Below are 17358 nucleotides of genomic sequence, written 5' to 3'. Positions count from 1 at the left end.
AGAGGTATAACGAGACTTTTTATCATTACGTTGTGTCATATTGCCTACCAGAAGTTTCTCAATATCGACATCTAGTATTACATTGGATTAAGATGACCCACAACAATGACAAAGTGAATGGATTGGAAATATTATTACATAATAACATCGAACTCAAATCCTACTAAATCAAAGTTTCAATTATTTTAGTAAATTTTAATATAAATTTATCAAATACATTACAGTAAAAAGTGAAACAAACAGGTCTTCAAACTGTACTTTTTGATAGCTTCTAAATTTAAGGTCCTGGATAGGTTTATAAACACCCCCTTACACCTTGACACATCACATCTACTTATAATCTATGTCAAAAATCCTTATGTAGGATTAATGTTACTGCAGCATAACAGTTCTCTATACCAAATACCTGGGTACCTTTATTCACCTTGAATGTTCGACAATCGTCAGTTGACTGCACTGTATTTACCCTTACATCTACCCACAGGTGTAAATAACAACATCATCAAATACTTTACTACTTGTACATACCCTTATTAAATAAACAAACCATTGAATCAGTTTGGGAATTCAGCAGCTATGTAGTGCAGATTAATGCAATTGTATACCTATTTCACCTACGAGCAATTTATCTTTGTGAAAATAATTCTTAACAAAATATTTATATATACATGTACATTGTACATACCACTTATAATCTGGAATGATGTTATCAACAGCAATAACAGTTTATTAGACCCTTAAAATTAGGCTTCCTTTAACAATTCATTTTCAAAATCTACTATAAATTATTTATATATACCATTAACCTACATCAACTTTCAAAAATAATAACATCTTCACCAACTCAACACATTAATAAATAAACGTAATTATCACAGAAAGTTATCAAACCCTTAATAACTACTATGTTTTGTAAAGTACAGTTTGTATATCACAGTCAAAATTATACTTAGGTTTATTATTACCAAGTTTAACAGCATCTACTATAAAATACTATGTACAATAAAATTTACATTTTGACTATGATATTTATTTACAAGCATTTATTTACAATTATTTACATTTTCCACAAATAATTTCTAGGTATACATTTTAGGTATACACACTAACTACATTCATGAATACTTATTAATGACTTTATTATACAGTTTATTACACATCTTACATCGTAGTTTTATATTCAATAGTTATATACACACATCACCATCTATTATAAATCTTCAGACTGATACTTGTGGTTTATGGGAGGAAGTATGAGTCGCGCATCACTCGAAGTACAGTTTGTCCCTACTAGAAATCGGCTACCTCAGAGATGGAGCAGTGGTCCGAGTAGCTACAACCCTTATGACTCTCGGTAAATTTGTCTACCTTCCGTACATACTGTAAAAATTATACTATTTCATTAATACCCAATACTTCAGTTAATTGATATTATTTCTTTACAGCTTTTCATAAACTTTTAATATTTTACAGATAAAGTTATTGAACTGTAAATTATAATCTCAATATTACTTCACCAGTTAATTATAACACACTCAAACTACAACACTTATTTAATTCAAAATTATGCTGGTTTATTAAAACAATTCTTATTCACAGATTTTAACCAACTAAATCAATACTTATAATCATTAACATAGATCTAGGAATACTTAGAGTTATAGGAGATTTGACTCACTTACAACACACAGAATCTCTTATATCAACAACAATTGTTAGGTTTATTATACCCTTACCCAACACATCCTCTTCTCAAATTATATACTCTTTACCAAAGTACACCAACTATATACTTACTTATACTATTATTATACCCTTACATCAATATCCATAGTTCCTACTTATAATCATCAAAATTAATACTAGGTTATTATAACCATTACATCACTACATCACAAACTTATAATAAAAATTATACTTAGGTTTATTATACCACACCAACTACATCTACTTATAATCTTCAGACAAAGTCATAAGTAAATTTTATAATCAATTGATTATATACAAACTACATCACCCTACTTATAATCCATCATATACTATCATTCATAACCCAACACATCATCCTAATAAAATCTTGGTAAATCATATACTTAGATGTAGCGATTACACACCAACTACATCACCAGGCTACACAATCTTCATTTATACTTACCAGTTTATTATACCACACCAACTTATCAAACCTACTTATTGAAACCATTACTCCAGGTTCTTACAAAACAAATATTATAAAAAAAGGTTTATTATACTACTTACACCAACTACATCACAACTTATAATATTAACAAAATTATACTTAGGTTTATTATATTACATAACTAAATCACCAACTTATAAACCAATAATACTATAATTTATTAAGCAGCTTCATTTGAATTTATACTTAGGTTTATTTATTACACCGCTCAATATAAACTATCATTTATACTTATTTATTATACCCTTACAACAACTTCCTACATAATCTTACACAAATTATAATCTTCAAAATTATACTTAGGTTTATTATACCCTTACACCAACTACAATCATCCGACTTATTGTCATATCTATACAATGAACAATTATACTTATGTTAACATCTCATATCATCCTTACATCCAACTAACATTACCACCCTACTTATAATCATCAACTGTTATATCAATAGGTTTATTATACCCTTCATCAACTACATCACCCTACCTTTTTATATTACCCTATTTAACATTATATACTTAGGTTTATTTATACCCTTACACCAACTACATCACCCTACTTATAATCTTCAAAAATTATACTAAGGTTTATTATACCCTTACACCAACTTACATCATCCTAACTCCATAATCTTCAACATTATACTGAGGTTTTATTATACCCTTACATCAACTACATCAACCCTACTTATAATCTTCAGATGCATATTAATACTTAGTTTTATTATACCCTTACATCAACTACATTCACCCTACTTATAATCATCAAAGCATTATACTTAGGTTTATTATACCCTTACACCAACTACATCATCCTACTTATAATCTTCAAAATTATACTTAGGTTTATTATACCCTTACACCAACTACATCATCCTACTTATAATCTTCAAAATTATACTTAGGTTTATTATACCCTTACAACTACATCATTCCTTCTTATTATCATCTAACATTAATAACTTAGGTTTATTATAACCCTTACACCAACAACAATACCTACTTATTTCAAAATTTAATCTTCAAACAACATCAATTATACTTAAAATTAGACTTAGGTTTATTATACCCTTAAACCAACTACATCATCCTACCCTACTTATAATCTTCAATTATGACAACAACTACATCATTATTATAATTATTATACTTATGGTTTATTATACCCTTACACCAACCATCCATCCCTACTACATAACCCTACTTATAATTCTTCAAAATTCATACTTAGAGGTTTATTATTACCATTCTACTTACAAAAATATACCACACCAACTACATCACCCTACTTATAATCTTCAAATATACTTACAGCCACTACATCACACCTACTTATAATCTTCAACATTATACTTAGGTTTATTATACCCTTACACCAACTACATCACCCTACTTATAATCTTCAACATTATACTTAGGTTTATTATACCCTTACACCAACTACATCACCCTACTTATAATCTTCAAAATTATACTTAGGTTTATTATACCCTTAAACCAACTACATCACCCTACTTATAATCTTCAAAATTATACTTAGGTTTATTATACCCTTACACCAACTACATCACACCCTACTTATAATCTTCAAATTATACTTAGGTTTATTATACCCTTACACCAACTACATCTTCTTACTTAAAATCTTCATACATTATACTTAGGTTTATTATACCCTTACACACCAACTACATCACCCTACTTATAATCTTCAAAATTATACTTAGGTTTATTATACCCTTACACCAACTACATCACCCTACTTATATATCTTCAACATTATACTTAGGTTTATTATACCCTTACACCAACTACATCATCCTACTTATAATCATCAAAATTATACTTAGGTTTAGTATACCCTTACACCAACTACATCATCCTACTTATAATCTTCAAAATTATACTTAGGTTTATAATACCACTTACATCAACTACATCATCCTACTTATAATCTTTAAAATTATACTGAGGTTTATTATACCCTTACACCAACTACATCATTCCCTACTTATAATTCTTTAAAATTATACTGAGGTTTAATAATACCCTTACACCAACTACATCATCCTACTTATAATCTTTAAAATTATACTGAGGTTTATTATACCCTTACACCAACTACATCATCCTACTTATAATCTTTCAAAATTATACTTAGGTTTATTATACCCTTACACCAACTACATCACCCTACTTATAATCTTCAAAATTATACTTAGGTTAATATTATACCCTTACATCAACTACATCACCCTACTTATAATCTTCAAAATTATACTTAGGTTTATTATACCCTTATACATCAACTACATCACCCTAACTTATAATCTTCAAAATTATACTTAGGTTTATTATACCCTTACACCAACTACATCACCCTACTTATAATCTTCAAAATTATACTTAGGTTTATTATATACCCTTACACCAACTACATCAACTTATAATCTTCAAAATTATACTTATTTTATTACATACCCTTACACCAACTACATCACTACTATAATCTTCAAAATTATACTTAGGTTTATTATACCCTTACATCAAACTACATCACCCTACTTATAATCTTCAAAATTATACTTAGGTTTGTATACCCTTACATCAACTACATCACCCTACTTATAATCTTCAAAATTAATACTTAGGTTTATTATACTTACACATCAACTACATCACCCTACTTATAATCTTCAACATTATACTTAGGTTTATTATACCCTTACACCAACTACATCACCCTACTTATAATCTTCAAAATTATACTTAGGTTTATTATACCCTTACACCAACTACATCATCCTACTTATAATCATCAAAATTATACTTAGGTTTATTATACCCTTACATCCAACTACATCACCCTACTTATAATCTTCAAAAATCAATACTTAGGTTTATTATCGTACCCTTACACCAACTACATCATCCTACTTATAATCTTCAAAATTATACTTAGGTTTATTATACCCTTACATCAACTACACATCCTACTATAATCTTCAAAAGTTTATACTTAGGTTTATCATACCCTTACACCAACTACATCATCCTACTTATAATCTTCAAAATTATACTGAGGTTTATTATACCTTACACCAACTTACATCATCCTACTTATAATCTTCAAAATTATACTTAGGTTTATTATACCCCTCTACATCAACTACATCATCCTACTTATAATCTTCAAAATTATACTTAGGTTTATTATACCCTTACACCAACTACATCATCCTACTTATAATCTTCAACATTATACTTAGGTTTATTATACCCTTACACCAACTACATCACCCTACTTATAATCTTCAACATTATACTTAGGTTTATTATACCCTTACATCAACTACATCATCCTACTTATAATCTTCAACATTATCTATATAAAAACCATGGCACGCTGAGCCATTCTGACAAGAAACAAGCTCCTCCAAACCACACTGAACTCAACTAGAACTGTCGCCAGAGTGGACGACTAATACCCCAAGTTTCTTCTAACCTAACTCAAGTCCTAACAATCTCCTAACTAAACTTTCTCACCTCTAAATAAGCTCTTTCAAATTAATTTCAACTCCAACAAGCTCTCCTAACCTCACTCAACTCTAACAAGCTCTCATAACCACACTCATCTCCAATAAGTTCTCCTAACAACAAGCTCTCCTTATCATACAAAACTTTAAAAGGTTCTCATATAACCTCACTCACATTAACTAGCTCTCCTAAACACATTGAATTCTATCTATCAATTGTTAAGGTTACTATGCTTTGTATAAAAGTTATTTATCAAAAGATCAAATTTTAAAAGATTGTACTTGGAAAACTGACATAAATATCAATCCATTTGTTTTTTTTTACTTTTTTTTTCTTTCTATATTAACAAGTATTCCATTGATGCATGAGTAATAAAGAGAACAAGTGAGATCAGTTTAAACACTCTTTATTTTTATGTGTACAGCACTCTCATCAGTAGTCTATGTTATGTAATATCCTCAGATTTCGTTGGCAGGATTCCTGGAGATAAATATTTGTCTATGTTTTTTAAGAATATTGCAGTTCCATATTTAGTCAGGTGGGATACCGTCCCTACTATAGAGTCCATTCCTCTGGAAGTTGTCCTGGTCCACAAACACACTGTAGCTGGGAATGAAATGTATACGACACTCACTGCACATGTCCTGAAGACACCTGTTTGTAGGAATGATGTCACAGTCTGTCCGTGGTGTAATGGCCACGTAAATGACCTGTATGTCTGGGTTGGAAGATTTAATGTAAGATGTCAGTTGAATAAAGTCATCATGTATGTCCTGTTCACCTCGACCATTGGAGACGTCATCTCCACCTACATGAATGATAACACGACTATAGTCTGTCAGTGGCATTGTCTGCAGTTTCTCTCTGACAGTATTGATACTAGCTCCACGATACGTCCTCACATCCATGTTCAGCTGAAGTTTCTTTCTCTCTACCAGTCTAAGAATGGATGATCCCACAAGTAGTGTACTCTTAGCTATCTCTGTATCCTCCCAGACTGTTTTAGAGTTTGTTGATTGTGGAATGGCTTCCTGTGGAGCTGACAATGACAGAAATCTGCCTGATATGTTGCTGCATTTCCGTTCCTTCACAGCCACAGGACTTTGTGATACAACTTGGGCGTATGTTTTTACTGGGCTCTCTCTGACTACATTTGCCCTTTTTCACTAGATTCTAATTGTCCTTTCTCTCTCACATCCATTTGTCCTTTCTGACTAGATTCTGTGTTGTCTGTTTGTGTACTACCGTCCACCAAATGTAACTTCTCCTTTCGTGCCATATTCATTTCATCTAATTTGGCATGAAGAGTTTTGACATCAGCTTGAAGGTCCCATGATAATTGACACAAGAGAATGAATACTGTAGCTATTACACACATTGACCCCAGAGTAGCCTGGTATCCCGTGAAAATTGGATTAGTTAGATGTGTGTGCTGGATGTTCCTCCTGCAGATTCTCCCTAAACTCGTCTTTCCGGGAGGTTATCTCCCCTGCCAAGTTGTAGGATTGATTAACACTGGGGATGGGAGCATAGTTTTTTGCCTGTGGGTGGTACCCATGGATACAGCATTGTTGGTTTCTTTCACAGGGTTCTGGCACATTTCAATTGCCAGCAAATCTTCGTACCTCCAAGCTGAGTACCTATTTCCTATACCAGGATGGTTTTTGTGTTGGATAAAACAAAACAAACAAATCAGTATACGTATCCACAAGTTCTGTTCCTGCTTCAGATTATTTTTTCTAAAGCAGGACCATTACCAATCTAAAACTGAGTCTTTTTAGCTTACATTTCAGTAGACATCATTATTGTTCTATTTGATTTCATCATCAAAGTAGATATTTGCAAATCTAAAGATTCTTATCTTTTGTTTTCATGATTATCTTGAAATCTCACATTGCAAATAAGAAATATGTGTATTTACACATTCATCATAATCATGCGATATTTTTCTTTACTGAATCAATATACTTGTATGTGTGCGTGTAAAATACGCTAATTTATTTCTTTTTCAAATAACACAGTCAATTTATCTTTAATCTTTTTTATCATACGACTACTGTGTTATTCCATTACAATGTTACACCATCTGAACTTTGATTTGAGATTAAAATGTGACAATATGAACAACTCTGATTAGAAAGTAACATGTGATGTCTGCTAATAAAGGAGCATAGAAGACTCAATTCCAGATCAGCCATTTTGTGGATCTTGCTGGTAATGGTGTTTCAGTCAGTGTCATATGATAAAAAGAACCTCAAATAAGTTTGCATATTCATAGGATGCTGATGAATTTTGTTAAGAATGCTTTCAATTTAGCTATATAGGCTAATAAATTGAAGATCATTCTTAACTCATTGTCATAAACAAAATATATGAAATGGAAACTGAATTAAGATCCCCCTCTTTACGATATGGCACTTGCCAGCGAATCTTGAAAAGTTACCTTCTTCTGGTTTGATCTCCTCCACTTTGTTGCGTTTTAGTCTGCGCTGATAGCCCTGCTCATATATCGACCGTTGCCGCATGGCCTCCAGTCTGGCCTGGGCAGCCTCCACGGCCGGGTCGACTACCTGGTACTTCACCTTAACTCTGGCAAAAACATAAGTATTTCTTTTAATCATAGGGACACTAAATGATTGATAGCTACATTTCCCTAGGCCACAGGAAAATTCATGTTACACATACAATGATGATACCTAGAAAGTTCTTTCAGGGCTCTTTGAAAAATACATTTGCTTTTATTTTTAAATCTTAAAGCTACTTTTTTAAAACAGTTCTGTTTCTTTGACCAACTATAAGCTTGATAAATTCTGGTTTACAATTGAAATAGCAACCCTAGATTCAAAAAAGAGAAATAGTTAAGCAATCAGACAAAGTTTAATACCTATGTGAAGGAAGTTTCTCGGGATTTAGTTTGATAACTGCCAGGACATTGCCCATGTCATCGTACATGACATCTTTGTTTCCAGGAGGTCGACCAGCTTGTACCTGAAGACATAAAAGTATTTAAAGTTTAAACTTTGTAAATAACTATCACTGGACAAAAGGAAAACTGTCAAATACTCATTTTTTTCCATATCAGTTGGGTTATAAGGAATTCATTGATTAACAAATGAGGAGCTATATTATGTACTGGTAATACTACCTTGAGTATAGAATGACACGAGACGGGCATGTTAAGGAGTCCGCTGGCCTTCTCTGCGGCTTCATACTCCTGAGATTTCACATACTCTTCATACATCATAGCCATCTCTGTTTGTTCTAAAGACTCTGTCATCTGGTTTAGACCTTTTCCTGCCTTCACCCTCCCAGTGTATGGCTTGTATTTTGTTCTCTCTGTTTTTTTTTTCTGTGAAATTGGTTAATTATCTAAATTCAATAATACTGACGTAATATGATAATATAATATCTATATTATGTGCATTGTATTTCACAACATCTATTGACTGAGTGAAAATTTTGATATTGTATGTTTTTTTTTAGACAGTCAGTCCAATACATATACCTGGTATATATACACCTGTGCAAACCTGTCTTAGCGATAAAGACCACTAAGGTCCCAAATGACCAATAACAATTTGCCCCATGTATAAAGACCACCTGGCTTTAACAACCATTTTTACTTGGTCCCTTGAGTGGTCTATTTACAGACAGGGGTATTTTTCTAAGTGTGTAACAGTTATGAATTGTAAGCAAATGTTGCACAACTGAATACATCTTAAGTTACATCTTTGGTGTAATATTAATTATGCATATATTGATGAAACATATAGCATATAGATGTAATTCTTTATTAACAAGATGCAAACCTTTTCTTCTTCTTGAGATGTTTTTATTTCCTCTTTATTTTGACCCTCCTCAGTATCAGAGACTTTGTCAGCCAGCTCAGGAGGTTCCTCTTCTTCTACCTTCTCTTCTTCCACCTCTCTGTTAAATCAAGCAAGCCTTTTCTCAATCACAAACTCTAGTACATTAGTAACAAATAGTGACCAAATTAACTTCTACACATTTAGAACAATACTGTTTTTGCTATAGATACATCCTTTTATTGTACAAAAGCATCAAATTCTATAAAAAGATAATCTATTACTCTAGCTTAACTAAGGAGAAAAAATGTTAAAACATACTCGGGTACTGCTTCTTCTTCTGCTTTTTCTTCAGATATTTCTTCAACAGGTGTCATTGGTCTTTCAGGAACAAGTGCTTTTGGTACAGAGCCCTGGGCCCAACAATCTGTCTCAGCTGGATCAGGCTCTATCAAACCAATACAACAACCATTATCACCACAGATCTACCAAACCAATATAATAACCATTATCACCACAGATCTACCAAACCAATATAATAATCATTATCACTACAGATCTACCAAATCAATATAATAACCATTATCACCACAGATCTACCAAACCAATACAACAACCATTATCACCACAGATCTACCAAACCAATAGAATAACCATTATCACTACAGATCTACCAAATCAATATAATAACCATTATCATCACAGATCTACCAAACCAATATAATAATCATTATTACCACAGATCTACCAAACCAATATAATAACCATTATCACCACAGATCTACCAAACCAATATAATAATCATTATCACCACAGATCTACCAAACCAATATAATAACCATTATTACCACAGATCTACTACACCAACATAATGACCATTATCATCACAGATCTACCAAATCAATATAATAATCATTATAACTACAGATCTATCAAATCAATATAATAATCATTATCACCACAGATCTACCAAACAAATATGATAATCATAATCACCACAGATCTAATAAACCAATATAATAACCATTATCATCACAGATCTACCAAATCAATATAATAATCATTATAACAACAGATCTACCTAACCAAATATAATAACCATTATCATCACAGATCTACCAAACCAATATAATAATCATTATCACCACAGATCTACCAAACCAATATAATAATCATTATCACACAGATCTACCAAACCAATATAATAACCATTATCACCACAGATCTACCAAACCAATATAATAACATTATCACCACAGATCTACCAAACAATATAATAATCATTATCACCACAGATCTACCAAACCAATATAATAACCATTATCACCACAGATCTACCAAACCAATATAATAATCATTATCACCACAGATCTACCAAACCAATATAATAATCATTATCACCACAGATCTACCAAACCAATATAATAATCATTATCACCACAGATCTACCAAACCAATATAATAATCATTATCACCACAGATCTACCAAACCAATATAATAACCATTATCACCACAGATCTACCAAACCAATATAATAACCATTATTACCACAGATCTACCAAACCAATATAATAATCATTATCACCACAGATCTACCAAACCAATATAATAACCATTATCACCACAGATCTACCAAACCAATATAATAATCATTATCATCACACATCTACCAAACCAATATAATAACCATTATTACCACAGATCTACCAACCCAATATAATAACCATTGTCATCACAGATCTACCAAACCAATATAATAACCATTATCATCACAGATCTACCAAACCAATATAATAATCATTATCACTACAGATCTACCAAACCAATATAATAACCATTATCACCACAGATCTACCAAACCAATATAATAACCATTATCATCACAGATCTACCAAACCAATATAATAACCATTATCACCACAGATCTACCAAACCAATATAATAACCATTATCATCACAGATCTACCAAACCAATATAATAACCATTATCACCACAGATCTACCAAACCAATATAATAATCATTATCACCACAGATCTACCAAACCAATATAATAACCATTATCACCACAGATCTACCAAACCAATATAATAACCATTATCATCACAGATCTACCAAACCAATATAATAATCATTATCACCACAGATCTACCAAACCAATATAATAATCATTATTATCACATATCTACTAAACCAATAAATAACCATTATCATCACAGATCTACCAAACCAATATAATAATCATTATCACCACAGATCTACCAAACCAATATAATAACCATTATCACCACAGATCTACCAAACCAATATAATAACCATTATCATCACAGATCTACCAAACCAATATAATAATCATTATCACCACAGATCTACCAAACCAATATAATAATCATTATAACTACAGATCTACCAAATCAATATAATAACCATTATCATCACAGATCTACCAAACCAATATAATAATCATTATCATCACAGATCTACCAAACCAATATAATAATCATTATCACCACAGATCTACCAAACCAATATAATAATCATTATCATCACAGATCTACCAAACCAATATAATAACCATTATCACCACAGATCTACCAAATCAATATAATAATCATTATCATCACAGATCTACCAAACCAATATAATAACCATTATCACCACAGATCTACCAAACCAATATAATAATCATTATCACCACAGATCTACCAAACCAATATAATAATCATTATCATCACAGATCTACCAAATCAATATAATAATCATTATCATCACAGATCTACCAAACCAATATAATAACCATTATCACCACAGATCTACCAAATCAATATAATAATCATTATCACCACAGATCTACCAAATCAATATAATAACCATTATCACCACAGATCTACCAAACCAATATAATAATCATTATCACACAGATCTACCAAACAATATAATAACCATTATCACCACAGATCTACCAAACCAATATAATAATCATTATCACACAGATCTACCAAACCAATATAATAATCATTATCACCACAGATCTACCAAACCAATATAATAATCATTATCACCACAGATCTACCAAACCAATATAATAACCATTATCACCACAGATCTACCAAATCAATATAATAATCATTATCACCACAGATCTACCAAACCAATATAATAACCATTATCACCACAGATCTACCAAACCAATATAATAATCATTATCACCACAGATCTACCAAACCAATATAATAATCATTATCACCACAGATCTACCAAACCAATATAATAATCATTATCACCACAGATCTACCAAACCAATATAATAATCATTATCACCACAGATCTACCAAACCAATATAATAACCATTATCACCACAGATCTACCAAACCAATATAATAACCATTATCATACACAGATCACAAATGTAATAATCATTATCATCACAGATCTACTAAACCAATAAATAACCATTATCATCACAGATCTACCAAACCAATATAATAACCATTATCACCACAGATCTACCAAACCAATATAATAACCATTATCATCACAGATCTACCAAACCAATATAATAACCATTATCATTACAGATCTACCAAACCAATATAATAACCATTATCACCACAGATCTACCAAACCAATATAATAACCATTATCACCACAGATCTACCAAACCAATATAATAACCATTATCATCACAGATCTACTAAACCAATAAATAACCATTATCATTACAGATCTACCAAACCAATATAATAACCATTATTACCACAGATCTACCAAATCAATATAATAACCATTATCATTACAGATCTACTAAACCAATATAATAACCATTATCACCACAGATCTACCAAACCAATATAATAACCATTATCATCACAGATCTACCAAACCAATATAATAATCATTATTACCACAGATCTACCAAACCAATATAATAACCATTATCATCACAGATCTACCAAACCAATATAATAACCATTATTACCACAGATCTACCAAACCAATATAATAACCATTATCACCACAGATCTACCAAACCAATATAATAACCATTATCACCACAGATCTACCAAACCAATATAATAATCATTATTACCACAGATCTACCAAACCAATATAATAACCATTATCATCACACATCTACCAAACCAATATAATAACCATTATCACCACAGATCTACCAAACCAATATAATAATCATTATCACCACAGATCTACCAAACCAATATAATAACCATTATCATCACACATCTACCAAACCAATATAATAACCATTATCACCACAGATCTACCAAACCAATATAATAATCATTATCACCACAGATCTACCAAACCAATATAATAACCATTATCATCACAGATCTACCAAACCAATATAATAACCATTATCACCACAGATCTACCAAACCAATATAATAACCATTATCACCACAGATCTACCAAACCAATATAATAACCATTATCATCACAGATCTACCAAACCAATATAATAACCATTATCACCACAGATCTACCAAACCAATATAATAACCATTATCACCACAGATCTACCAAACCAATATAATAACCATTATCACCACAGATCTACCAAACCAATATAATAATCATTATAACCACAGATCTACCAAATCAATATAATAACATTATCACACAGATCTACCAAACCAATATAATAATCATTATCACCACAGATCTACTAAACCAATATAATAATCATTATCACCACAGATCTACTAAACCAATATAATAACCATTATCACCACAGATCTACCAAACCAATATAATAATCATTATCACCACAGATCTACCAAACCAATATAATAACCATTATCACCACAGATCTACCAAACCAATATAATAATCATTATCACCACAGATCTACCAAACCAATATAATAACCATTATCACCACAGATCTACCAAAAAATATAATAACCATTATCACCACAGATCTACCAAATCAATATAATAACCATTATCACCACAGATCTACCAAACCAATATAATAATCATTATCACCACAGATCTACCAAACCAATATAATAATCATTATCACCACAGATCTACCAAACCAATATAATAACCATTATCACCACAGATCTACCAAACCAATATAATAATCATTATCACTGCAGATCTACCAAATCAATATAATAATCATTATCACCACAGATCTATCAAACCAATATAATAACCATTATCACCACAGATCTACCAAACCAATATAATAACCATTATCACCACAGATCTACCAAACCAATATAATAATCATTATCACCACAGATCTACCAAACCAATATAATAACCATTATCACTACAGATCTACCAAACCAATATAATAATCATTATCACCACAGATCTACCAAACCAATATAATAACCATTATCACCACAGATCTACTAAACCAATATAATAACCATTATCATCACAGATCTACCAAATCAATATAATAATCATTATTACCACAGATCTACCAAATCAATATAATAATCATTATCACTGCAGATCTACCAAATCAATATAATAATCATTATCACCACAGATCTATCAAACCAATATAATAACCATTATCACCACAGATCTACTAAACCAATATAATAATAATTATCACCACAGATCTACTAAACCAATATAATAACCATTATCATCACAGATCTACCAAACCAATATAATAATCATTATTACCACAGATCTACCAAACCAATATAATAATCATTATCACTGCAGATCTACCAAATCAATATAATAATCATTACCACCACAGATCTACCAAATCAATATAATAATCATTATCACCACAGATCTACCAAATCAATATAATAATCATTATTACCACCAATTTAATAACCATTATCACTACAGATCTACCAAATCAATATAATAATCATTACCACCACAGATCTACCAAATCAATATAATAATCATTATCACCACAGATCTACCAAATCAATATAATAATCATTATCTCCAGAGATCTACCAAATCAATATAATAATCATTATTACCACAGATCTACCAAACCAATATAATAACCATTATTACTACAGATCTACCAAACCAATATAATAACCATTATTACTACAGATCTACCAAACCAATATAATAACCATTATTACTACAGATCTACCAAACCAATATAATAACCATTATTACTACAGATCTACCAAACCAATATAATAACCATTATCACCACAGATCTACCAGACCAATATAATAATCATTATCCCACAGATCTTCCAAACCAATATAATAACCATTATTACCACAGACCTACCAATATAATGACAATTATCACCACAGATCTACCAAACCAATATAATAATCATAATTATCACAGATCTACCAAATCAATATAATAACCATTATCACCACAGATCTACCAAACCAATATAATAAACATTATCCAGGAATCCATTATACTAGATTATAAGACTAACAAATGATAATTGACAAATGTTGCTATATATGTATACAAAGATCTTAATTACCTTCGTCTTCCATCCATCCAGGATCTGTTTCTACCTCTTGCTCTCCTTCATCCCTAGATAAAAATTGCCACTGAAAAAAAAAAATTACACATACTAAAATATTCTCATATCGAAACATCAATGACAGCTTACTAGATATGTATTATGTTTTGGATAGGTTATTGATCTTGTCATATTATGTAAGGCGACACAAAATTTATATTTTATCTCATCATATTGTGCATCAAACCAATTATACTGAGGTGTACTAACAGGATGTAAGAGTCTTTATCAATCATGTAATCTGATGAAGTAGCTGATCATGTGATCTTTATTCTTACCTCTATTATTTGTAAAATTGCATCTTTGGCCATAGTCACATTAAAGGGAAGTAACTGTTGACCAATGTAATTATTGTATATGACATCTAAAGTATTATCCACAAGTTCATCGATTATATCTTCTACAAATTCCTCAGAGCCATCTTTTTCCACCATAAATGTCCTGCGAAAACAATAAAGAGAGAAAAAATATATTATTTTTGCACAAAGAATGTGCATGATGGGGTAATAAATAGAACCTAAATTCGTAACAATCCTGTTGAAAGGGAACGGGTAGAGTAATTGTTTGTTTGTTTGTTTGTTTGCTTAATTAACATCCCATTAACAGCTATGGTCATGTAAGGACGGCCTCCCATGTATGCGATGTGTTGCGTGTATGTTGTGCGAGGTGCGTGTTTTTGGAGACTGCGGTATATTCATGTTGTGTCTTCTTGTATAGTGGAACTTTTGCCCTTATTATAGTGCTATATCACTGAAGCATGCCGCCGAAGACACCAAGCAACACACCCCACCCGGTCACATTATACTGACAACGAGCGAACCAGTCGTCCCACTCCCTGTATGCTGAGCGCTAAGCAGGAGCAGAAACTACCACTTTTATAGACTTTGGTGTGTCTCGGCCAGGGGACAGAACCCAGAGCCTTCCTCACAGGGGCGAAGGCTCAACTCAAGGCCAAAAGTGAGGCTGTGCCAAGTGAGGCATTAGGAAGAATAAAGTCAGTTAGGAAGGAGAGAAAAGATAAGATCCTAAATTTAGTCGCCTTTTACGATCATGCAATAGGGGCAGCAGGTACAATTCTAACGCCCTACCTGCAGGGCCTAGGGGTAGAGCAAAGCTTCTTCATATGTGAATACGGAGTCAGACCCTGTCATTCAGCTGTAGATGCATTGTTCTTAACATTTTTTTTATAAAAAAAAGGCATCACAATTTTCATATTTCCTTACAACTGATTTCAGACAAGTTTATACGTCTTTGCACATGAACTATTGTATCGCTTTGTCGTAAGATGAC

At 31.5% G+C, this 17358-nt stretch overlaps 1 protein-coding gene across 1 annotated transcript in view; it reads right to left on the bottom strand.

The window, feature by feature from the left end:
• Positions 1-17358, bottom strand: part of LOC138324202 (uncharacterized) — a 40197-nt gene that overhangs the window by 21492 nt on the left and 1347 nt on the right. Inside the window, exons 2-10 of the mRNA XM_069269283.1 lie at positions 16347-16509; positions 16027-16096; positions 9866-9992; positions 9548-9665; positions 8884-9087; positions 8623-8726; positions 8182-8327; positions 6286-6777; positions 5799-5881 (exon numbers count right to left, since the gene is read on the bottom strand). Of these exons, the coding sequence (XP_069125384.1) occupies positions 5799-5881; positions 6286-6777; positions 8182-8327; positions 8623-8726; positions 8884-9087; positions 9548-9665; positions 9866-9992; positions 16027-16096; positions 16347-16509 (1507 nt within the window). The remainder of the gene's footprint in view (positions 1-5798; positions 5882-6285; positions 6778-8181; positions 8328-8622; positions 8727-8883; positions 9088-9547; positions 9666-9865; positions 9993-16026; positions 16097-16346; positions 16510-17358) is intronic.

Source organism: Argopecten irradians, chromosome 5, assembly GCF_041381155.1.
Source record: "Argopecten irradians isolate NY chromosome 5, Ai_NY, whole genome shotgun sequence".
NCBI classification, from domain to species: domain Eukaryota; kingdom Metazoa; phylum Mollusca; class Bivalvia; order Pectinida; family Pectinidae; genus Argopecten; species Argopecten irradians.
The sequence above is the reverse complement of the archived record's forward strand: the minus strand, read 5'-3'. Positions and strand labels throughout refer to the sequence as shown.